Source organism: Carcharhinus amblyrhynchos, chromosome 14 (assembly GCF_965287045.1).
Source record: "Carcharhinus amblyrhynchos chromosome 14, sCarAmb.v2.hapA, whole genome shotgun sequence".
Taxonomy (NCBI): Eukaryota; Metazoa; Chordata; class Chondrichthyes; order Carcharhiniformes; family Carcharhinidae; genus Carcharhinus; species Carcharhinus amblyrhynchos.
Window position 1 is genome coordinate 49,246,739 of NC_137337.1, and position 24,815 is coordinate 49,271,553.

At 42.9% G+C, this 24,815-nt stretch overlaps 1 protein-coding gene across 7 annotated transcripts in view; it reads left to right on the top strand.

Annotated features, from left to right (window-relative positions):
• mipol1 (mirror-image polydactyly 1) overlaps positions 1-24,815 on the top strand; it is a 334,286-nt gene that overhangs the window by 122,395 nt on the left and 187,076 nt on the right. For all 7 annotated transcript variants that reach the window (XM_080202838.1, XM_080202835.1, XM_080202834.1 and 4 more), the window contains 2 exons: positions 6,144-6,177; positions 6,432-6,602. In XM_080202838.1, the coding sequence (XP_080058964.1) occupies positions 6,144-6,177; positions 6,432-6,602 (205 nt within the window). The remainder of the gene's footprint in view (positions 1-6,143; positions 6,178-6,431; positions 6,603-24,815) is intronic.

A 24,815-nucleotide genomic window follows, 5' to 3' on the forward strand; every position in this document is an offset into this window, starting at 1 on the left:
TCACCCCTCACACTCTCTCTGTCCCCTCACTCACTCTCTCTCTCTGTCCTCACTCTCTGTCTCCTCCCTCTCTTTTCCTCTCTCCTAACTCTATCGCTCTCTCCTCACACTCTGTCTCTCTCTCCTCACTTTCTTTCTTCTCTCTCCTGTCATGCACTCTCTCTCTGTCTTCTCACTGTCTTTCTCTCTCTGTCCTCATTCTCTCTTTTTCTCTCTCCTAACTCTCTATCTCCCTCTCTTCACTCTCTCCTCACTCTCTCTCTCCTCAATTTCTCTCTCTCACTCTCTCTGTTTCTCCTCTCACTCTCTCTCTCTCCCCTCACTCTCTCTGTTTCTCCTCTCACTCTCTCTCTCTCCCCTCACTCTCTCTCTCTCCCCTCACTCTCTCTCTCTCCCCTCACTCTCTCTCTCTCCCCTCACTCTCTCTCTCTCCCCTCACTCTCTCTTCTCTCTCCTCTCTCTCTCCTCATTCTCTCTCTCCTCATTCTCTCTCTCTCCTCATTCTCTCTCTCTCCTCGTTTTCTCTCTCTCCTCACGCTGTCTCTCTCCTCACGCTGTCTCTCTCCTCACGCTGTCTCTCCCCTCACGCTGTCTCTCCCCTCACGCTGTCTCTCCCCTCACGCTGTCTCTCCCCTCACGCTGTCTCTCCCCTCACGCTGTCTCTCCCCTCACGCTGTCTCTCCCCTCACGCTGTCTCTCCCCTCACGCTGTCTCTCCCCTCACGCTGTCTCTCCCCTCACGCTCTCTCTCCCCTCACGCTCTCTCTCCCCTCACGCTCTCTCTCCCCTCACGCTCTCTCTCCCCTCACGCTCTCTCTCCCCTCACGCTCTCTCTCCCCTCACGCTCTCTCTCCCCTCACGCTCTCTCTCCCCTCACGCTCTCTCTCCCCTCACGCTCTCTCTCTCTTCTCAGTCTCTCTCCTCACTCTCCTAACTCTCTGTCTCTCTCTCCTCATACTCTCTCTTTCTCTCTCCTCACTCTCTCTCTCCTCACTTTCATTCTTCTCTCTCTCTCTCCCCTCATGCACACTCTGTCTCCTCACTCTCTCTTTTTCTCTCTCCTAACTCTCTATCTCCCTCTCTCTCTCCTCACACTCTCTCCTCACTCTTACTCCTCACTCTCTCTTTCTTTCTCCTCAATTTCTCTCTCCTCTCTCTCTCTCCACTCGCACACTCTCTCTCCACTCGCACACTCTCTCTCCACTCGCACACTCTCTCTCTCTCCTCAGTTTCTGTCTCCTTTTTCTCTCTCCCCTCACGCACTCTCTCTCTCTGTCTTCTCTCTCTCTCTCTCTCTCCCCCTCTCCTCACTTTCTCTGTCCTCTCTCTTTCCCCTCATGCTCTCTCTCTCTCTCTTTCTTTCTCTCCCCCCTCACTCTCTCTCTTTTCCCTCCTCCTTCTCCACCCCACAGATTCAGTGGATTTTGCCATACAACCCATGGGGCTGGCTCTGATTGTTGTAGCTGCGGTGGAGGAAGGGGAAGACGTACTGGTCTGCAAGAGGTCGCCTGCTCCTATTGGCAGTGGAAGTCACTGTAGCCCTCAAGTTTTGCGCCACCAGGACCTTCCAGGCTGCAAGACCAGCCCAAGCCAGAGGACACAGTAGAAGGTTGGGGGCAGGTGCTAATCTGCCCCAGGAGAGGGACGGATGATGTTGGAGATGGTAACCCCAATGCTACAAGACCTGCATGACCTTGAATGGACTGTCGGGCACAGTGTGTTACCACAGGCTCTGCCTCCATAAGGAGAGACAGTGCAGCACGTGTGCCATGCGCCATGGTGCCACCTTGAGGGGCAGGAGGTTACCGGCTCCTGTTGGCAGTGAAGGTCATGACAGCCCTGAACTTCTATGCCACCAGGAGCCTGTGCTCGTGTCTGATGAGAGTTGGGGGCACTACCATCCAACTCAATGCCCTAGAGTTGGGGGTGGGGCAGTCTCCAGGTCTACTAGGGATGCCATGCCAGGCTGTGTGATACTGTCGGTCTACAAAATCCCCACTGCTGTGGCTGCTTTGAATGAGCGTTTGGAGTACCACAGCAGCCAGAGGCCTGGAACAGTGCTGGGAAATGGGTTTGCAAACTCTGAGGTCCAAAGGCCGTGTCCCATGCAGCACAATGCTCTGCACTGCCAAACGTACGATCGGAGTGCGGACATCCATCCTGTAGGAGGGTGGATCACAGGCACGTCAGTCACAGTTGTGGGGTGCAACTAAATTTAATAGTGATTTCCTAGTTAACCAAACCCTAACTAAGGCATGCCTTCACCTGTGCACACTTTGTGAACCTATGACTTCTTAGTCTTCCATTACCTACCTAGGTGCACACACACACCCCCTGAATGCACATTAAAGGTGGAGGCAGTCCTCTGTATTCCGTCCCCCGTTACTTGTGATGCCCTTGGCGGGGCGTCCTGTGAGGGACAGCCAATCTTCAGGTGTCACATATGTAGTGTGCCACCCTGTTCATTCTATTGCCCATGAAATGCACTGATGGCATGAATGCAGGATTCAGGAAGGCTGGGGATGGCTGGGATCTCTTGGGTGGTGGCCCTGGCATGAGCTCCAGCACGTCCTCCTCCCTCAGGGTGCCCATAGACCCCTGGGACACTCTAAGGAGTGGTGTGGCAGCCGGAGTGAGCTGCAGAGACCTCGGCATCACCTGGCTCAGCCAGTCCTAGAAACCCAACTGCATCTGCTCCATCGTATCCGAACCCTCGGCAATGGTCTTCTGAGTCTGCACCAAGTTCTGGATGCCCTCAGTGATCGAGATCTGGGGGCGGACCAAGCTCTGTAACCCCTGATCGATATAGCTCTGGGCAGCACGGTAGCACAGTGGTTAGCACTACTGCTTCACAGCTCCTGGGACCTGGGTTTGATTCCTGGCTTGGGTCACTGTCTGTATGGAGTTTGCACATTCTCCTTGTGTCTGCATGGGTTTCCTCCGGGTGCTCCTGTTTCCTCCCATAGTCCAAAGATGTGTGGGTTAGGTTGATTGGCCATGTTAAATTGACCGTAGATGCATAGGTTAGAGAGGATTGGTGGGTAAAATATGTACAGTTTGGGGGTAGGGCCTGGGTGGGATTGTGGTCAGTGCACGCTTGATTGGCCGAAGGGCCTCTTTCTGTACTGTGGGATTTCTATGAGACTGGACCAAAATTTTGGGGCTCGCAGCCATAAGCCGCTGTGTCTGCAGCATGCTTCTAAGGCCATCAATCATGGTCCTCTGAAACTTAGTAAAAAGTCTGACAACACCAGGTTTTAGTCCAACCGATTTATTTGATAATACCCCGAAAGCTTGTGAGTCTATTATCAAATAAATCAGTTGGACTAAAACCTGGTGTTGTCAGACTTTTTACTGTGTTTACACCAGTCCAACACTGGCATACCCACCTCTGAAACTTAGCCATGCCTTTGACTCTGCCCCCAATGGCGACCATATCCTGCATCTGATTTTATATCGTGATCGTTACTCTTGCAGTGTTTTCCTGGGTACAACGCAATGCCGGCACTATCCCCTGCGACTGAAGGCTGTGGAACTCCTGAAAACAGTCTTGCAATTGTTGCAGTGTTGCTGACAGCCCTTCCTGCATTCCCCAGTTCTGCTGCTGCATCTCCACCAGGGTAACAGATCCTGGCAACTGGTTTAGGGAAAGCTGTTCTCTCAGCTCCAGCAGACCTTCACGTGGCTAAGCCTTCAGACATTACAGTTCTCCTCACTCTGCAGTGCACCCTGTGAAGTGAGGCTTCTCACTTCTGCAGTGCATCCTGAGCTGGCTGTTGGTCACACTTCTCTCCTCAAACTTCCCAAAAGTTCCATGTCCTGCTCCTCGAAGGCAGTGAGGATACACAGTTCAGGGATCCAACCTCCGCTCTCACATGTTCCCTTCTGCTATGGGCCGTCTTCTGCAGGAACACAAGAGCAAATTGAAAGACTGATGGTTGGAAGTGCACAGGGTGTCAGGATGTGGACGATTAGGTGGGGCATGTCAGGGCCATGCCTCGGCAGGCAGGTGTTGTTAGGAGGGTACCAGATGGGTTGGAGGAAGGTGCTTGAGGTCGGGTGTTAAGAGGCCATGAGGTGATGGGGAGTGGCTCAACTTGGATATTGCTGGTGCAACAGAGAGGACTGATGTCAGATGGGAAGGAGAATCATCCTTGCTGCCCAAAAGAAGTATTTAATCTTCTTCCAGCACTGGCTTCTGGTCCTTGTGCCAGTAAGCAGGCACTGACCAGCACTGCCACTGCCTCGCAGGCCATATTGCCAGCCTGACCCCTGGCTTGCCGGACGTCTTAGGGGAAAAATATTGCCTTCTCTTCTCTGCTGCATCCAGCAGCCATACCAGCTCCTCCTCAGTGAACCATGGGGCTGCTTTGTGAGGTGCCATGTTCCTGGCGTGACTGACGATGTGTGAATCAGCTCCCTTCACCCCCTCCTGCTTAATGGCACACAACTGCGAACAGATTGGGCGAGGCATGTGTTTAAAGCCTTCATTCCGGTGAGAGTTGCACTGAGGATTTTTCATTGTGCTGTGTTGAAAAGTTGCATTGTGTGCACACCATGAAGATTGATGCAATTCACTCCTGTTTTAAGACTCTTTTGACAATTTTCTTGGGTTGATCGCCTCTTAATTTCCTTTTATGTTACTTCTGATGACTCAGTCAGGCTAATGAGGTTGGCTTGCTAGAGCCAACCTCTTAATTGCTCTTAATTGATGGTTAAATCAGGGAGCCTCCAGATGCTCCAGTTTCCTCTCAGTCCAAAGATGTGCAGGTTAAGTGGATTGGCCATGCCATATTGCCCCTTGGTGTCAGAGAGACAAACTAGAATAAATGCTTAGGGTTGTGGGGATAGGGCCTGGGTGGGATTATGGTCGATGGGCCAAATGGCCTCCTGCACTATGAGATTCTTTCTGTTGCAGGATATATTTTCCTTATTTGTGTTTATTTTCACATGAGTATTCACCTGAGTTGTTTAAATTCCACAGTGTTTGTCTTATAAAAATGAATTTCAACATGATTATCTTAAAAACAGGTTATTTTTGTTTATGATCCACATGAATGTTTTTTCCATCCCTTTGTGTTCCTTTATTCCGAATATCTTAGCAGAGAGACTGATCAGATATTTTGTTCAGAAGTCTCTTCAAATAACTACAAATATCTGCTAAAGAGCCCTTGTATTTTTCTTTCATTCACTTTTGGAAGCATCTGACCAATGTTCAATATCCCATTGTAGGCTATGAAAACCATCAGATTCTTAGTATTTTCATGCTGATCAATGTTTATTGATAGGTGTGTTTTAGTTGCCATTTTGTCTACAAACATGCAACCTTTAACATTTTTTTAAACACCAGTCATTTTTGTTGTAAGTATATTGACTTCTTGTTCATAGACTTCAACAATAGGTTTTTAAACTTAACCTGTTACAGGGAGAAAATTTTAAAAACGCGGTACTGGTACAATTCCACTTTTTGTTTATTCCAGATACAACTTAGTCTTACATCAGTATGAAAGCAGAATGTTGCATTTATAAAGCCATTGGTATAAGGAGTAATAAATAATGAAAAAGTGTTCATTGTTTATTATCCACTATTTAAGAAGCCAACCACCTGCATTCTTGAAATAGATTATACTCAATTTATTTTACAATGGAACCCTATAATCCTTCAAGTCAGACATATTTTGTTGATGTTGGAAGATATCCTAGTACATATTTGGATGAGAATCCACTACTGAAACACTTGTGCAAAGTCTTTTTTGTAAACGTCAAAATGTTTTTAGGAATATGAAGTGAGACATTGAAATAGATTTATGAAGTCTAAGGGCAGAATAGGCTAATGCCGTGAGACTGCTAGCACTGCCTCCATAGCAGCTCTATCTTCATCTCTGCACATATGAACAGTTGATCCCTGTAGTCATATATAGCAGTAAACATTAATAACTTAACAGTCTGCAGACAGAGCTGAAGATATGGAGCATTATTGAAGGATGGAATAGAGCAGGTGGCACTTTAATATGTTTAGTGTCATGGTTGACTCTGAAGACTAGTAGAATGAAATTACTTGAGGTTGGAAAGATTTAGGAAGTGAACTCATTTTGCTGTGCGAAGGAAATGCTACTGATCAGGCTCTCTGTGTCCCTTTTCTAGGTTGGAAAATATTAACCCTGAAGAAAATGACATGGTAAGCCATTCTCTAAGGAGATTGTTTAATGTCAGTCTTATATCTTAGAGGCTTAAGCACAATTGAGTGGGTTTTCAGAGCTAAGAAGTGGGAAAAGATGAATTTGACACACTAATAATGTACATTTCAAATCTTCTGTAAAAATTCACTTATTTTATTCAGTGTGCTTTTTGTGCGTGACCATCAATTGAGACCTAAGCCAAATAAAATCTGATTCAAAATTCATGTATAATTGTCATAAATGTTATTGATAGACATTGCAGGAATTACTGAACCGAATCAACAAAGCAGATACAAGAAGAGTTATTGACAAGAATGGAGATTTAATTGTGGATCGAATACACAAAACCAGGGAGCGGAAAAAGAAAATAACTGCTGAAGAAATTAATGCAGTTATTGAGGAAAGGGATACTGCCTTAGGAAGAGTAAGTGTGTTCACTAAACAAAGATTTATACTTTTCCCTCTAATAATGTTATTATTTAGTAAATATTAATTTTACAAACAATATGTAGATACCAAAGAATAAAACCAAAATATAAGTGTGATTTAAATTTTAATCTCAGGTTTGAAATTAATTTTCAGACTGCTACTTGTAAATTATGCAACAACCACATTTTCAGTGACTTAATGAAATAAGGTGTTTTGGTTGGGGAACACATATTTCAGTATTGCTACAAAACATTGTGCTGTATTTTTAAACTTGATCATGCTTGGTACTTACCACTTGCAGCAGTTCCAGCATGCCAAGTAGGCATTAAACCCACAACAACCCTATGCTAGTCAGTTGTTGTCGGGATATATGCAGTATTCTGGGACTTGATGCTTTCCATTTTACATCGAGGACCTGTTGAAATACTGGTGTAAACACAATAAGAATCTCACAACATCGGGTTAAAGTCCAACTGGATTATTTGGTCATAAACGCCACTAGCTTTCGGAGCGCTGCTCCTTCATCAGGTGAGTAGAGAGTTCTGGTCACAAACAGGGCATTTAAAGGCACACACAGTTTACAGAATACTAATTAGAACTGACTCGCAGCACTCCGAAAGCTAGTGCGTTTACTACCAAATAAATCTGTTGGACTTTAACCTGGTGTTGTGAGACTTCTTACTGTGTTTACCGCAATCCAACGCCGGCATCTCCATGTCAGAAATACTGGTGACTAGTAAACTGAAATGAGATGAGGTGCACTGGTCTCCCTCTGAAGCACAGCCTAGATCATAAGGGAAAGTATTTAATTTTAAAAAATCTTTGTTACCTTATACAGAGGTCCAAGCAGAAGTTAACTGAAGTCTGAGAGACCTGGGAATTACTACCCACAGTGTTGGACAGGGATTGAACTTTGTAATAGAGGTGTGCCAACATAGGTATATTTTGTAGTCCTTGTGTTGACTCTATATTCAAATAGAGTCAGTATTAGAGTCACAAACAGATGTAATCTTGACGTCACTGCCAGGATTGCATTCCAAGGATTTTCAAGGCCACAATATATTGATATTTTAGGTCATTTTTACTTCACCTATCTGAGTTTGAATTTGCCTCTGTAAATTCCAAAGTAATTTATTGGATTGCTGAGTAAACAGGCAAACTAGTTGGAATCTGCGGAAAACAAATATTTAAATCTAACCTCAAATATTTGAAATTTCATAGTGCATTCATATTTCTATCAAAACACACACACACAGCTAAATATTGACACCTTGCTGCTCGAACATTATACAGCTAAATCTTGAGCTGTATTTATTTACAATAGTTAACAGATGTATCACCACACGACGCTTCATTTGTGCTCGCTTGTTTGTGTGTGAAGTAAGTGTCAAATTAAGCAGCAGGATAGAGCAAGATTCAATCTTTTAGTATTTGTATTCTTATTGCTGATGCAGTGATTGATAAATTAGTTGTCAGATTCATGTACATGTCTTCTCCTTTTCATAGTGAATGTAATTGTTTCCCTGTTGCTGTTTGTGCCAGACTATTTATAATGTTCACTCGTGTGTATTTATGGTTGATGCCTTGTATTTGGAAGAGAAAACAATGCTAGATGATTGATAGGGAATTGTCCCTTCACAGCATATAAGAGGCAAGCTTTGAATTGGTCAAAAGGCAGAAATTGAAGAAATGTGAGTGAACAAGGGCAGAGAACAAGAATCAATTTCATGTTTGTTATTACAATCTGCTTTTTCCCCCTTAATGCCATTGGATAAACATATTGAAAAACCAAGTATCTCCTTCCAGCAAAAGTTGACCTGTGTTCTTCAGCAACCCATTGCAGATTCTTCTTGCTTTCAGTTTCCCTATGTTTATCTGAACACCAAAATAAAAGCATTGTGCTAACTCCCAGGAACCTGTGTGTAGACCTGAAATGATTTGGTGCTGCTGATCCAATACCAATTAAAAAATGAAGAAGCAGAATCTTTTTCTCTCCATGGAAGTAATAGGAATGCCCAAGGCAGCACATGTTTCTATGTATGTATAAACTATAATTTTGTCTGTGTGTAAAATGTAATTTTATGCGAATGCTGTCATTCTGCAACACAGGTGCTGCGAGTCTTTTGAGAAGCTGATGAAGAGGCCTCCTCTGGCATGTTGGGTTTTCTTAACTTGTTTAATGTATTTATTCGCAACTGATTAGCTTATGATGTAGCTCTCATCAGATGCAGCCTAATATGCCCTTCAGTCATATAGATTGAAAACTGTTAAAATTTTCACAGACACTTGATGGTGCAATACCTGTGGATGAAGTGATCTTTTGGTTAGTTTCCAATAATAGTTGTAACATAACTTGCATAGTGAAACATAGGTGGGTGGGATTTTGCAGCCTTACCATTTCCATTGTCCGCCCTTCGTCCGCTTTGATTCCATGGCATCAAAGTAGTAGAATTTAGATAATAGTCTCTGAAAATATAGTTTTTGAGACATATCGACAAACAAATAATGAGCAATATTTCTTGATGAGAGAGAATACCTGGGAGTGATTTCTCAATATGTCTGGTGTTTCCTAAATATGCCTAGTGCTTCCTGGTCTGTCTGGCCTCTTTGAATTGTTCCAGTTCCAAATAACAGAGGTAGAGGATTATACTCAAAAGGAAACATTTTATTATGCCTTTCAGAAAACATTGACTGGTTAAAAAAGTTATCTTTTTAGCAACCATCTTAAAATCTTGAGGAACCTGAACTATTCAAAGCCACAAAAATGATTTGGGAGCATTTAAACTAAATTGGTAGAGGGCTGTGTCATGACCCAGGCCAGAAGCTCCAAGGTGTTTTGTGAAGATAGCCTAGACCCTAAGGTTTTGCTTTGGATGAGTGAGCATGGGTGAGCATAAGGTGTTTCACTCCAGGTATGATTCAAGTGACCCATTTAGAAGCTTAACAAAGTTTATTTAAGAATGCAGTTAAAATATAATAATAAAAATTTACATAACTTATACCAATTACAAGAACCAACCATTAAGTAGTATAAACCTCAACTAGCTAGTTGTGATATTCCAAGTCAAATAGCATCCACAAACATGTACCTATTCCTTGACTTGGCACAAAAAAAAAGCATGCTGACATGATGCTGGATTTGTAGCTTTTTAACCCCTGCTGTAAATTGGCCTTTTGAATGTTAGATTAAATTCAATTTCTTTTTGCATTTGTGATAATTTTACTTGATTCAAACTCTCTGAAATGTTAGGCATGTTTTCTAATTCCATCTTGTAAATATAGAAAGACTTTACTAAATAATCAAGAGGGAAAAGGAGGGGACAAAATAAATACAATACCTCTCATGAGAGAAAAAGGGCGAAGAAAACTAATGGGGCTAAAAGTCAATGAGTCTTCTGGACATGATGGGTTTCATCCCATGATATTAAACGAAATAGCTACACAGATAGTGGATGTACTGGTAGCAATCTTCCAAGAATCTTTAAATTGGTGGAAAAGTCCCACAAGATTGGAAAACTGCTAATGTTAGCACCCTTATTCAAAAATGGAGGGAGACAAAAGACATTTAACAGCAGTCCAATTAGCTTAACATCTGTCACTGGGAAAATGTTAGAGTTCATTATAAAGGATCTAATAGCAGAGCATTTAGAAATACATAATATAATCCAGCAGAATCAGCATGACCTAATGAAAGGGAAATCATGATGGACATGTTGGTTAGAATTCCTTGAAGTGGTAAAGGAGCAGATAGATAAAGGGGAACCAGTAGACATAATATACTTGGATCACAAAAAAGCTTTCGAGAGGGTATCGCACATAGGTATCTATGTTAAGGTAATAGCCATGGTGCTATTATCTTAACAAAGTGTACTAGCGTGGGGAGAGGATGAGCTAACTAATAGAAGACTGAGTTGGGACAAGGGGGGACATTTTCAGGATGGCAACCTGTAACTAATGGAGTGCCATGGGGATAAGTGCTGGTAGGGCCTCAATTGTTTACGATATATATGAATGACTTGAATGAGGGAAGTGAATGCACTATGACCAAATTTATGGGTGTGAAGTTAGTGTTGGTAAAATTATAAAGCAATTGTAAAAATGCTAAGAGTTGTAAAATTGTCTGTTTTAAAGGTGGTTTTGTTCTTTCTATACTGAAGAGAAACAGGTGCAAGAAGAATACAGAGAGACCCAAAGTGAAACATTGTGTAGCCAGGCTAGGCAATAAATGCTGCCAAGATGACAGGTTGTTTTTGACTTTTAACTAATTGAAGTAGGCATTGGAATAGCAGCAGCCTATCAAATTTGAGTTTTGTTTTGATAACCTGTAAGCCAGTCTTATTGTGTGATATTTGGTATGTCATCGGGGGTATAAAGGCCACTGCTCCCAGCTCCAAATGAGCGGAAAACCACTTGTCAGTGACTGCCACAGTCCACACCAGCTAGAGGGAGAAACAGGCACAGACAACTGTCCTGCCAGTGTAACAGCTACATTTATCATAAAGGTATCAAGGGAAAATAAAAGGCGTCAGCAAAGAAGAACGAACACCTGGGAAGATGACAGACCTGACTGCATTTTGAGAGTGACTAGAATTTCTATTTTCTTTGTTAATAAGTGGGAATTGTAATAATCTAAACAGTATTCCATTAGAATAGTGTTTTATTTGGTTTGTTAATAGTTTAGTTAGCCTGTTTACTGTTAGAAAAATAAATTGTTACTCGGTTATTTTGATTTGACCAAGCTGTTGAAGCTGAAAAGCTGTTGAAGGATAAATAATCCCCCTTCTCACAAGCACTTTTAACAGATTATGAAGGGAGGCACTTCTCTTTGAGTGGTTGAGTGTTAGTTCTCAGAGAGATCAACCTTCCCTTCGTAACAATGGATGACACAAAAATAGGTGAGAAGGTAAGTGGTCAGCATGACACAAAGACTCCACAGAAGAATATAGACAGGTTAACTGAGTGGGCAGAAACTTGACAGATGTCGGAAAATGTGACATTATGTCCTTTAGTAGAAAGAATACAGGAACTGAATATTATAAATAGCCAAAGACAGCAGAAAGCTGCAGCACAGAAGAATTTGGGGGTCCTCATGCATAAATCTCAAAAAGCTGACATGCAAGTTCAGTAGATGATAGCAAATGGGATGTTGGGCTTCATTTCGAAGGGAATGGAGTATAAAAATAGGGACGTCTTGCTATAACTACACAAGGCACTAGTTAGACCATACCTAGAATACTGTGAACAGTTTTGGTCCCCTTTTCTAAGAAAATATACACTGACATTTGTGGCAGTCCAGCGGAGGTTCACTGAGTTGGTCCCAGGTGGAGGATTTTCTTTGGAGGAGAGGTTGATTAGGTTGGGCCAGTAGTCACTGGAGTTTGGAAGAATGAGATGTAACCTTATTGAGACACATAGCATCGACTGTGTCAAGTCCCCTGCGAGTCCTGGAGGTTGTTTCCCCATGAGAGAATCTAGGACCAGAGGGCATTATGTTAGAGGAAGGCGTCGCCCATTTAAGACATAGATGAGAAGGAATTTCTTCTCCAAGAGGGTAGTGAATCTGTGGAATTCTTTACCACAGAGGCTGTGTTGTTAAGTATGTTCAAGGCTGACATGGTCAGATTTTTAATTGGTAAGGGATATGGGTATGAGATAGGAAAGTGAAGATTATTGTATCAGATCAGTCATAATCTCATTGAATGGTGGAATAGACCCGATGGACAAAATGGTCTACTTTTGACCTTATTTCTTTAGGTAGGTTATGAACATGTTTTCACACTTTCAGCGAACTCCTGTCTTTTTTTTCCCCATTTGTACTAAGGACTCTGAATTTCCAGCATTTTTTCTAGCCCCTGTTACAGTAGTCAATTTTCTGTGTAACTGCCACCACATTGACATTTGACAATGAAATTATTACATTGATTCTTTTCATAACCTTGCTTCCTTGTGGTCGTCTCTTGGGTCTGATGCGGAGCCTCATTTTGGAGACAGTGAGCCTGAGATCTGTCCAGCATTCAGCACCACACATGGCCTTGGTTACTCTGACATCCTGCCTGTCTTTTCTCCTGACAATGATATAGTTGATAAGATGCCAATGCTTAGAGCGGGGGTGCATCCAGGAGGTCTTGTTACGGGCAGGCAGATGGAAGGTTGTGCTGGTGATGAGGAAGTCATGTGCTGCACAGGTCTTCAGTAAGAGTAGGCTGTTACTGTTACTCCATGCCTCCCAATGACTTCCTGCCAGATTGCAGAGTCACACCCTACTCTTGCATTGAAATCGCCAAGCAAGATCAGCTTGTCGGTACTGCTCACTGTTGATAGTAGGGCGTCTAGTTCTTCGTAGGACTTGTCTTTCATCTTGTCCGGGTTGTTCATTGTGGGGGCATAGGCACTGATCAGGGTGGCTTGACTTCTGTAGTGGAAACTGTAATGTCATAAGCCGGTTGTTCACACCCTTGGGTAGACTGTCAAGTTTCCAAACAAGGTGGCTTCTGACGGCGAATCCAACTCCAGCATCACGACGCACATCGCTGCTGCGACTGCTCCAGAAAAAAGTGTATCCAACTCCAGTTTCAGTCAACTGACCTACGTTGACAAGACGAGATTCGCTCAGGGCTGCAAGTCAATGTTGTATCTTGCAAGCGCTCTGGCAATTAAGGCTGTTCTTCTTCTGGTCTGCCTGCTGTAGGGTTGTCCAAAAGCGTGTGTACATTCCAAGTGCCAATGGTGACCGGTGTCACCTTGTGTTTTATTTTGTTTGTTCGACTGCACAATGGGATCCCCGCCAGCCACGGTAAACTGGCCAGGGTGTAGTGAAGCAGGCAATGTTTAGGGCACCTTTTCTAGCCCCTTCCTCATTCAACGGAGGTGAGCAGTGCATTCCTGAAGAGGACTGCTCAGTCGCCCAGGGAGATGCTGAGTTCCACTGCTGCTTCGGTCAGCCGCCTGCATGCAGGTCCGTGATACAGCTCACAGTGTATCCACAACTGCTGCTTCGTCGCTCACCCATCGCCACAGGACTTCAAGGGTTGAACAGGATGCTGATGGTGATAGTGTCGAAACTAGCGCTTGATTTGGATTAAAGTGAGGGAGAGTTGCGCAGCATCGGCCTCACTCTCTCTTCCCAATTCCCATCTAGATCCAGTGGCAAGACAGGAGTCAAGATGGCTGGAGGTGGGATTAGGCGCAGTGGATGACCAAGACGTCTTCTGTGCAGAAACTATAGGCAGTGGACCAGTTCACTTATCTTTGCAGCACCTTCTCTCTAGCAGTGACTATTGACACAGAAGTTAACTGCAGAATAGCAAAGGCAAGTTCTGCTTTCAGTGGACTACACCACTGTATTGGAACGTCGAGGAATCAGCTCAGCCACAAAACTGAAGGTCTACAGTGCCGCAGTACTCACTGTGACACGTGGACTGTGTATCGAAGGCACGCAAGACACTCAATCATTTCCACATGACTTATCTTCACAGAACATTACACATCCGATGGCAAGACAAAGTACCAGACACTGAAGTTCTCTCTAGAGCAAGTCTACCATCAGTCCACACACTGCTGATGAGAGTGCAGATCCGATGGGCAGGCCATGTCATCCGTATGTCAGATAAGCGCATACCTAAGCAGCTCCTTTTTGGGGAATTCTCTGCTGGGAGACGCACGCATGGATGGCAGAAGAAACGTTTCAAAGACACACTCCCTGAAGTTGCTTGACATTGACACGACCACCTAGGAAACACTGGCACAAAATTGCCCTACCTGGTGCTGCCTCATCCACAAAGGCTGTCAAGCTCACAAAGCACGGTGTATTGCTGAAGCACAACTTAGGCGCAAGCTGCGCAACTCCAAAGCCACCAGCACAACAACTACAGTGTCTATACAAGTCTGTCCAATATGTCCCAGGACATTCCATACCTGAATTCGCCTGACCAGTCATCTTCGGACACACCGCAACCAGCCTCAAAATGACTAATGGTGTCGTGGTTCTCATCGATGATGATGGACAAACAACATATTACAATGAAAGCATTCAAACTTGTTCACATCAATTCCCTTCTAATCTGAGGTGAAATTTCCTTACTATCTCCAGGGACTCCTTCTCTTCCTTGACTACCTGCCTTACTTTTACCTTCCTAATTTCTACCTTTCTCAGATTTAAAAGGGTTGCGACAAAAATGCTTTGCTCAAACATCTCTGCTGTCTGCCCAGCTCTTTTAACCCTCTTCTTCCAGGTAGTGTTCTTACCACTGAAGGAATCTTTAAATTCTTCCAATAGAATTACTTGTCTAACAGCTTCATGTGTTATGTTTATTTTCTTTAACGCCCTTATCCACCACTTAAAATTACTCTCTTAAACTCAATGTAAGTCTGTCCAGACTGTTTTATCATATTTTGAAATTTTTGGAACTGATTCATATGCACTTTTTTACTGCATCATAATATCCAGATATTCTTCTGGCAGAAATGAATGCACCTCATCACTTCTACCTATCAACCTACTCTGTAGGAGCGATGTCCAGATTTCTTTCGGCCATCTGCTTAGCTATCTTCTCAAATGAGAAAACAAATACTTTCAGCTGAAATTCTATGTTTCTCTTTTCTCTATCCTCATTTTCTAACATCACTATTTCAAATTCCCTTTCCTTCTCATTCTCTTGTCCAGTGGTGGTTAGCACTGTTGCCTCACAGTCATGATGTGGAAATGCTGGCGTTGGACTGGGGTAAACACAGTAAGAAGTCTCACAACACCAGGTTAGAGTCCAACAGGTTTATTTGGTAGCAAAAGCCACTAGCTTTCAGAGCGCTTGCTGCCCCTTTGTCAGGCGAGTGGGAGTTCTATTAACAAACAGGGCATATAAAGACACAAACTCAATTTACAAAATAATGATTGGAATGTGAGCCTTTACAGGTAATCAAGTCTTAAAGGTACAGATAATGTGAGTGGAGAGAGTGTTAAGCACAGGTTAAAGAAATGTGTATTGTCTCCAGACAGGACAGTTAATGAGATTTTGCAAGTCCAGGCAAGTCGTGGGGGTTACAGATAGTGTGACATGAACCCATGATCCCGGTTGAGGCTGTCTTCATGTGTGCGGAGCTTGGTTATCAGTCTCTGCTCAGCGACTCTGCGCTGTCGTGTGTCATGAAGGCCACCTTGGAGGATGCTTACCCAAAGATCAGAGGCCGAATGCCCGTGACTGCTGAAGTGTTCCCCAACAGGGAGAGAACGGTTTTGCCTGGTGATTGTTGAGCGGTGTTCATTCATCCGTTGTCATAGTGTTTGCATGTTCTCCCCAGTGTACCATGCCTTGGGACATCCTTTCCTGCAGTGTATCAAGTAGACAACGTTGGCCGAGTTGCAAGAGGTGCAAGCCTCACAGTGCCAGGGACCCGCTTTCAATTCCTGCCTTAAGTGACTGTGCAGCTTGCATATTTTCCTGTGTCTGCGTGGGTTTCTTCTGCGTGCTCTGGTTTCCTCCCACAGTCCAAAGATGTGTGAGTTTGGTGGATTGGCCATGCCAGATTGCCCCAGGTTGTGTGGGTCAGAAGGCTTCGGGGGGGGCAAATACGTAGTATTTTGGAGATAGGGTAGCTGCTCTGTCAAAGAGTTGGTGCAAACCTGATAAGCCAAATGGCCTCATCTGTGCTGTAGGACTTCTGGGAAGTTTCTCCTGCCTTTTCATGGCCTGTCTCTTTCTTCCCTTTCTGTTTCGCCTCCAATTGAAGTTTTTTTTTTGCTTGCAACTGAATCCTAGCCAATTTAATTGCCTTACCTTTTAGAGAACTTGGTTTCTGTGGTATCCCTCCAATTTCAAATATATGCTATCCATTCAATTACGCCTCTTTCCTTACCCCTGCAGATAATACGAACTAACTTATCTGCCAATCACGTTAATTTTATTTACCTTTGGTAGGCCACCTATGGTTATGTCTCCTACTGCCAGAAAAATCTTAGCAATTGTCAAAGTCATTTTGCAGTCTCCCATTTTAAAATCCACTCCTTGTTTAGTATTCTTACTCTTATTACCTTTAAATTCACCAATCAAGGAATTATTCTTCATGTGAAGAGCTCCCAATTTTGTTACTGTCAGATAAGTAATAATTGCTGAGCTGTTCAAATCCTGAAGAGAAACTTGAAACAGCTGCCAGAATGGTTTTGCAGTTTGTGTGTCATGAGGATGATTTCTGAAATCAGGAAGTGACTTCTCAACCAGTTGTGATGATTTTACATTCAAGTTAAACATTTATTAAAATAAAAAAAACACTGAAAACGCAAGAATGCATTTGCACAGTTAACAGTAGTATTAGAACCTTTCAAAATAGGTATTGACTTACACTAAGCTCAGAGCTAACTCACCCCCACCAAGCCCCACCAACCTTCTGCTGGCAACAGTCCTTATAGATTTTCTCATTAAAACAATTCCAATGACTTTACACAATCCTTACTACATTTAGGATGCTGTCTGAGGCTGACAGCAAACTGGTTCTCCAAATGTGGCACCTAGACCAGATATTATCTTCTTTGATATCTGACCAGCCACTACTGTATTCTTTGAGTACTCATCATCCACCACACAAACACAGTTTCCAGTATTTTCCTATATCTGTTTTTCCCCTTTGACCTTCCCCTCAATTGTATCTTAATTGTTTTCCAAGTCCCCTTTTTCTGGAATTGATTAATTGTTTTACTTTATGGCTACTATATTTTAAAAGTAAACCAGCACCATCTTTGCCTAACTTAATTATGATTTTTTTTAATATGTTTCCCTTTGAAATACAACAGTCAAATTCAAACTATACCTTTCATTGCCTTATGTAAATTTTTATTTACGTACTCCTGTTTTCCTCTACCCATCAACATATCAAACCAACTGCATACCTTATTAATGTAACCTTTGCAGTGTTTATCCCAAATCCAATTATACCAGTTACACCCCCACAAGCTTGTTTTCCAGTTTATGAGAATATGAAAGTGATATTACAGAAGAAAAAGTATTGACATGCTAGTTTTCCATGACACATCTATACGGCAAATTACGCTGTGCATGCCTCTAGAGTCTACATGGTAAACTGTTAAAACAGTAACAACCAAATCGTATTATAAAAGTAGTCAATAGTCAGAATTCATTGTCGAGAGACAGCTGCCATAAGTTGCTGTTTGCATCTAATTTGAAAAAAAGGTTATATTTTGCTCATTTGCAAGACTTCCATCCACTGATGCCATTGGATGAACCTCACATTCCACTGATTTGTTGAGTCAAGTCCATGCAGATTCCAATTAAACCATTAGGCTTTGGCTCTGATCATTCCACAACACCACTTCATTGGTATGGTCACTGGAGAAATAATCCACATCTGTAATATATGATCAGTCTCACTCTTGACTTTGTCTTGGAGTGCGTGAGGGTCTTCCCTTGATGTAAAAAGGCAAATGGCTTAGGATTAGCTCTTCAGGTCACAATACTCTGTCTTCAACTTTCCTGTGCCTGAAAATAATGTTAGGAATTCATTCCTGAATACATTATCAGATGGTCCAGCAGCAATTTCATGTTGGGAATTCATTCCTGAATACACTATTGGATGGTACATCAGCAATTTCATCATCCTCATAGATCAGCCTCAATTGTAAGCATGCTTTCGTGCTTAATAATGATTACAGTTGGCTAAGTATGATGTATAGAGGTTAAATTATTTATTTATTTTTATATCTTAATCTTACCAAGTATAGTTCCTTCTGGACCCTGTAACTGAGTGATGGTTGTGATGTGACATATTTAAGCCACTTAATCAGATAAGACTGAAACACCTGCACCTGTGTCTAATTTAAAGTCTGTAGGATATCCATCTGCTTCTTGTTTAATGCTCCAATAATCATTTTTCTGTTTCATGTAACTTCCCCCAGAGAGGTTTTTATTCCCTCTGTGGCTCTTCCATTTTTTGTGCTTGGTTTGGCCTTGTCATTTTCTTTTTTCTTGTGGGCTACTTGCATTTTTGATCGGCAGACAATTTTAAAATGTCCTAACTTTCCACAGTGTAGCATACTGCTCCTCCTGCTGTGCATTCTTCCTGCATGGGTAGGGTTTTCCCACCACACCAAGTGCATTTCAAGATGGCAGTTACTGATCTTTTCCCCAATTTCACAAGCTACTTCTTTAACGTGCTTTCTCTTTTCTGTCCGACATATGGTCTCACTGATTTGTTTCCATGGAACATAATTTTCCCCATGAACAACCACTATATATTGTTTTCTGTACTCAGTCTGTCATGGATTTATATTACATAAAACATAGAACATTACAGCGCAGTACAGGCCCTTTGGCCCTCGATGTTGCGCAGATTTGTGAAACCAATCTAAAGCCCATTTAACCTACACTATCCCAGTATCATCCATATGTTTATCCAGTGACCATTTAAATGCCTTTTATGTTGGTGAGTCCTCTACTGATGCAGGCAGGGCATTCCACGCCCGTACTACTCTCTGAGTAAAGAACCTACCTCTGACATCTGTCCTATATCTATCACCCCTCAGTTTAAAGCTATGTCCCCTCATGCTAGCCATCCCCATCCGAGGATAAAGGCTCTCACTGTCCACCCTATCTAATCCTCTGATCATCTTGTATACCTCGATTAGGTAACCTCTTAACCTTCTTCACTCCAACGAAAACAGCCTCAAGTCCCTCAGCCTTTCCTCATAAGACCTTCCCACCATACCAGGCAACACCCTGGTAAATCTCCTCTGCACCCTTTCCAATCCTTCCACATCCTTCCTATAGTGTGGCGACCAGAACTGTATGCAATACTCCAAGTACGGCTGCACCAGAGTTTGTACAGCTACAACATGTCCTCATGGCTCTGAAATTCAATCCTTCTACCAATAAAAGCTAACACACTGTACACCTTCTTAACAACTCTATTAACCTGGGTGCCAACTTTCAGGGATCTATGCACAAGGACACTGAGATCTCTCTGCTCATCCATACTGCCAAGTATCTTACCATTAACCCAGTACTCTGTATCCCTGTTACTCCTTCCAAAGTGAATCACGTCACCCTTTTCTGCATTAAACTCCATTTGCCACTTCTCAGCCCAGCTCTGCAGCTTATCTGTGTCCCTCTGTAACCTGCAACATCCTTCTGCACTGTCCACAACTCCACTGACTTTAGTATCATCCGCAAATTTACTAACCCATCCTTCTATGCCCTCGTCCAGGTCATTTATAAAAATGACAAACAGCAGTGGCCCCAAAACAGATCCTTGCAGTACACCACTAGTAACTGAACTCCAGGGTGAACATTTCCCATCGGCCACCACCCTCTGTCTTCTTACAGCTAGCCAACTTTTGATCCAAACTGCTAAATCACCCTCAATCCCATGCCTCTGTATTTTCTGCAATAGCCTACCATGGGGAATCATATCAAACGCTTTACTGAAATCCATTTACACCACTTCAACTGCTTTACCCTCATCCATCTCCTTGGTCACCCTCTCAAAGAACTCAATAAGGTTTGTGAGACACGACCTACCCTTCGCAAAACCGTGTTGACTATCCCTAATCAAATTATTCCTTTCTAGATGATTATAAATCCTATCTCTTATAATCCTTTCCAAAATTTTGCCCACAACAGAAATAAGGCTCACTGGTCTATAATTACCAGGGGTTGTCTCTACTCCCGCTCTTGAACAAGGGGACAATACTTTCTATCCTCCAGTCTTCTGGCACTATTCCTGTAGACAATGATGACATAAAGATCAATGCCAAAGCCTCTGCAATCTCCTCCCTAGCTTTCCAGAGAATCCTAGGATAAATCCCATCCAGCCCAGGGGACTTATCTATTTTCACACTTTCCAGAATTGCTAACACCTCCTCGTTATGAACCTCAATCCCATCTAATCTAATAGCCTGTATCTCAGTATTCTCCTTGACAACATTGTTTTTTCTTATGCGAAAAATATTCATTTAGTGCCTCTCCTATCTTTTTAGACGCCACGCACAACTTCCCACTACTGCCCTTGACTGGCCTTAATCTTACCCTCGTCATTCTTTTATTCCTGACGTACCTATAGAAAGCTTTAGGCTTTTCCTGGATCCGACCTGCCAAAGACTTCTCATGTCCCCTCCTGGCTCTTCTTAGCTCTCTCTTTAAGTCCTTCCTGGTTAACTTATAACTCTTAAGCACCATAACTGAGTCTCCATGTCTCATCTTTACATAAGGTCTCCTTCTTCCTCTTCACAAGAGATTCAACTTCTTTAGTAAACCACAGTTCCCTCGCTTGAGCACTTCTTCCCTGCCTGACAAGTACAGACTTATCAAGGACACACAGTGGCTGTCCTTTGAACAAGCTCCACATTTCAATTGTGCCCATCCCCTGCAGTTCCCTTACACATCCTATGCATCCTAAATCTCACCTAATCGCATTATAATTTCCTTTCCTCCAGCTATAACAATTACCCTGCGGTATATACCTATCCCTTCCCATCGCTAAAGTAAATGTAACCGAATTGTGGTCACTATCACCAAAGTGTTCACCTACCTCCAAATCTAACACCTGGCCTGATTTATTACCCAGTACCAAATCCAACGTGGCCTCGCCTCTTGTTGGCCTATCTACGTACTGTGTCAGGAAACCCTTCTGCACGCATTGGACAAAAACTGACTCATCTAAAGTACTTGAACTATAGCTTGTCCAGTCAATATTTGTAAAGTTAAAGTTCCCACAACAACTACCCTGTTACTTTTGCTCCTATCCAGAATCATCTTTGCAATCCTTTCCTCTACATCTCTGGAACTTTTCGGAGGCCTACAGAAAACTCCCAACAGGGTGACCTCTCCTGTTTCTAATCTCAGCCCATACTACCTCAGTAGATCAGTTCTCATCGAACGTCCTTTGTGCCACCATAATACTGTCCTTGACTAACAATGCCACACCTCCCCCTCTTTTACCACCTTCCCTGATCTTACTGAAATATCAATATATTGTCTTTGTGAGAATTATATCTTTTCTCATTTGCATGCAATCTGAAAGAGTTTCATCCAGCATCCCAACTACTACACGATCACAATTTAATTCATCTCTCAGGATCCCATAGTCACAGTTTTCTCCTAGCCTGTACTATTCATTAATGAATGAATCCATGCATTCATCTGGTTTTTGTTTCCATTTATTACATTTTGTTTGTTCAATTAATACATTTTCGTTCAGAATTCTTTTGGCCATTTCATTTGCTTAGCTATCTTCTCAAATGAGATAAAGAATACTTCCACATGTCCTTCCTCAAACTTTGGAAGAGCTTGTACAAACTTAAAATCTCCCCACTGGGTCCTGATTTAGAATTAAATTCCTGCCTACCTTCTGCTTTCTTATCTTGAATCGAGAGCCTTTTTAGGTGGAATTCTATGTTTCTCTCCTTTTCTCCTTCCTCATTTCTAACTTCACTATTTCAAATTCCCTTTTCTCTTGATTTTTGGGATATTGAAAAGCTTCAAGGATCAAAAGGAGGAGATCAGTGATTTAAACAAAACATTTCGTGCTGAAATAGGGATGTCTGAAAGACCTTCTCAGAAGAGCTTGAAGCCTCATTGGCTGCCTGTCACACTATTAAATCAACAGCTATTTTCCTTTCTCCCATCACTCTCACACCTGTTGTCCCCGCACTCCCTCTCCCTCCTCTTTGCATTTTGTCCTCTATCCCTCCCCCTCGCATCCCCGCCGACGCACCAGCCCCATGCACACCCACTGGTGCGCCGGTCCCTCACACCCCCACCAGCGCGCCGGCCCCTTGCATGCCCTCTGGCGCGCTGGCCCCTTGCACCCCTTCTCACACATAGTCTCCCGTCACTCACCTGCTCATATTTCAATGGGCCCTCTGCTGCTGCCTCGTGCTCCACTCTGGACATCAGGTCACATCATCCTGGCACTCAGAAGAAACCCAGACAGACATGCAGCGAATGTGCAAGCTCCACACGCACACCCAAGACTGGAAATGAACCCAGGTCCCTGGTGCTGTGAAGCAGCAGTGCTAACCAATGTGCCACAGTGCTGCCCTAAAATGATACCGATAAAACAAGTGATGAAATCTTCTTACTCCGAGTATAATACTCAATGTTTCTTTTTTCAGCTGAGCATAATTTGTTTCTGAAATGGTAATAGTTTGTGAAGCGAATGCTATTAGTAACTCATCTCCAATGGACAGGATGTGCGAGACAACTGCGCCGACCCTATACGGTGATGCATTGCACGCAAGTTGTAACTTTAGTTTGGGATTGAAGTGGGCCAAAAGCTCAGCTTCTTTAATTGCTTCGTACACTTTTTCGTATTCTTCTGTCCAGTGCCGTGCCTATTTGAAACATAGCAAAATATGTAATGGCTTCAATAGCATGGCTAAATTTGTAATGAATTTACCACAGTAGTTAATCAATCCCAGAAATAATAACTGTTGCATCATATTTTGAGGACGTGGTGCTTCTAAAATTGCTATCATGTCTTTCAGCCCCTTTTGCAATCCATCTTTGACAATGATGTGACCCGAATAGTTTATGGATGTATTGAAAACTTTGTATTCCTTTTTGATCCAGAGGTTTTTTTTAGCAGACGTTCCAATGTTGTTTCCAAGTTTTTGAAGGTCTCTTGTTCACTTGAACCTGTGATGAGGATATCATCTAGATATCACTCCCATTTAGCCCACTCAGAATTTGATCCATGGATCTCTGGAAAAGAGAAGGTGTGGATATTACCCTGAATGGCATCGAAACAGATCTTTGTGTGTCACGGTAATGAGTAATGGTTGTGAACTTGCAGCCACATTTATTTGTAAGTACGCATGTGAAAGATCAATTTTACTGAATTTCTGGCCTTCAGATACTCCAGCAACTAAATCTTCAATCAGCAGCAGTGGATGTTAATCAGCTCACAATACTGGGTTAATCATCTTGAAATCTCCATGTATCCTAACTGTCAGGTTTTAATACAGGCATTATTGGTGTAGCCCAGTCACTTGTAGTGACTGGTTCAATGACTCCTATTTGGACTACCTTTCTAGTTCTTCGACTTTTGATATGATGGCATATGATACTGTTCTAGCTTTGAGACATTTTGGTGTACTGTTTGGCTTAATTTTGAGTTGGACTTCAAGTCCTGCCATTGATCCCAACTTTTGTACTTTTCCAGAAGTTGCAGTTGGTCCTCCACAATCATCCTCAACACTGGTGCCCCACAAGGCTGTGTTCTCAACTCCCTATTATATACTTATAAACCTATGACTGTGTAGCCAAATTCCCCTCCAATTCAATTTTCAAGTTAGCTGACGACACCACTGTAGCGGGTTAGATCTCAAACAATGACGAGACAGAATACAGGAATGAGATAGAGAATCTGGTGAACTGGTGTGGCCACAGTAATCTCTCCCTCAATGTGAGCAAACGAGAGAGATTGTCATTGACTTCAGGAAGCATAAAGGAGAACATGTCCCTATTTACATCAATGGGATGAAGTAGGAAGTGTTGAGAGCTTCAAGTTTTTAGATGTCCAGATCTCCAACAACCTGTCCTGATCCCCCAATATTGACACTATAGTTAAGAAAGCCCACCAGCAACTCTACTTTTCCAGAAGACTAAGGAAATTTGGCATGTCAGCTACAACTCTCACCAACTTTTACAGATGCACCATAGAAAGCATTCTTTCTGGTTGTACAGCTTGGTATGGCTTCTACTCTGCCCAAGACTGCAAGGAACTACAAAAGGTTGTGCATGTAGCCCAATCCATCACATAAACCAGCCTCCCATCCATTGACTTTGTCTACACTTCCCACTGCCTCAGCAAAGCAGCCAGCATAATTAAGGATGCCATGCACCCGGACATTCTCTCTTCCACCTCTTTCCTTCGGGGGAAAAGATTGCAAAAGTCTGAGGTCATGTACCAACTGACTCAAGAATAGCTCCTTCCCTTGCTGCTGTCAGACTTCTGAATGGACCTGCCTTGCATTAAGCTGATCTTTCTCTCCACCCTAGCTATGACTGTAATACTAGATTCTGCACTTTCTCGTTTCCTTCTCTATGAACGGTATGTTTTGTCTATATAGTGCACAAGAAATAATACTTTTCACTGTTTGTTAATACATGTGACAATAATAAAGCAAATCAAAAATCAGTCTTGCCAACGACCAGTTGATTTAACTTTTCCCAAATAAAGCAGGAAAGTTCCCACAGACAACGTG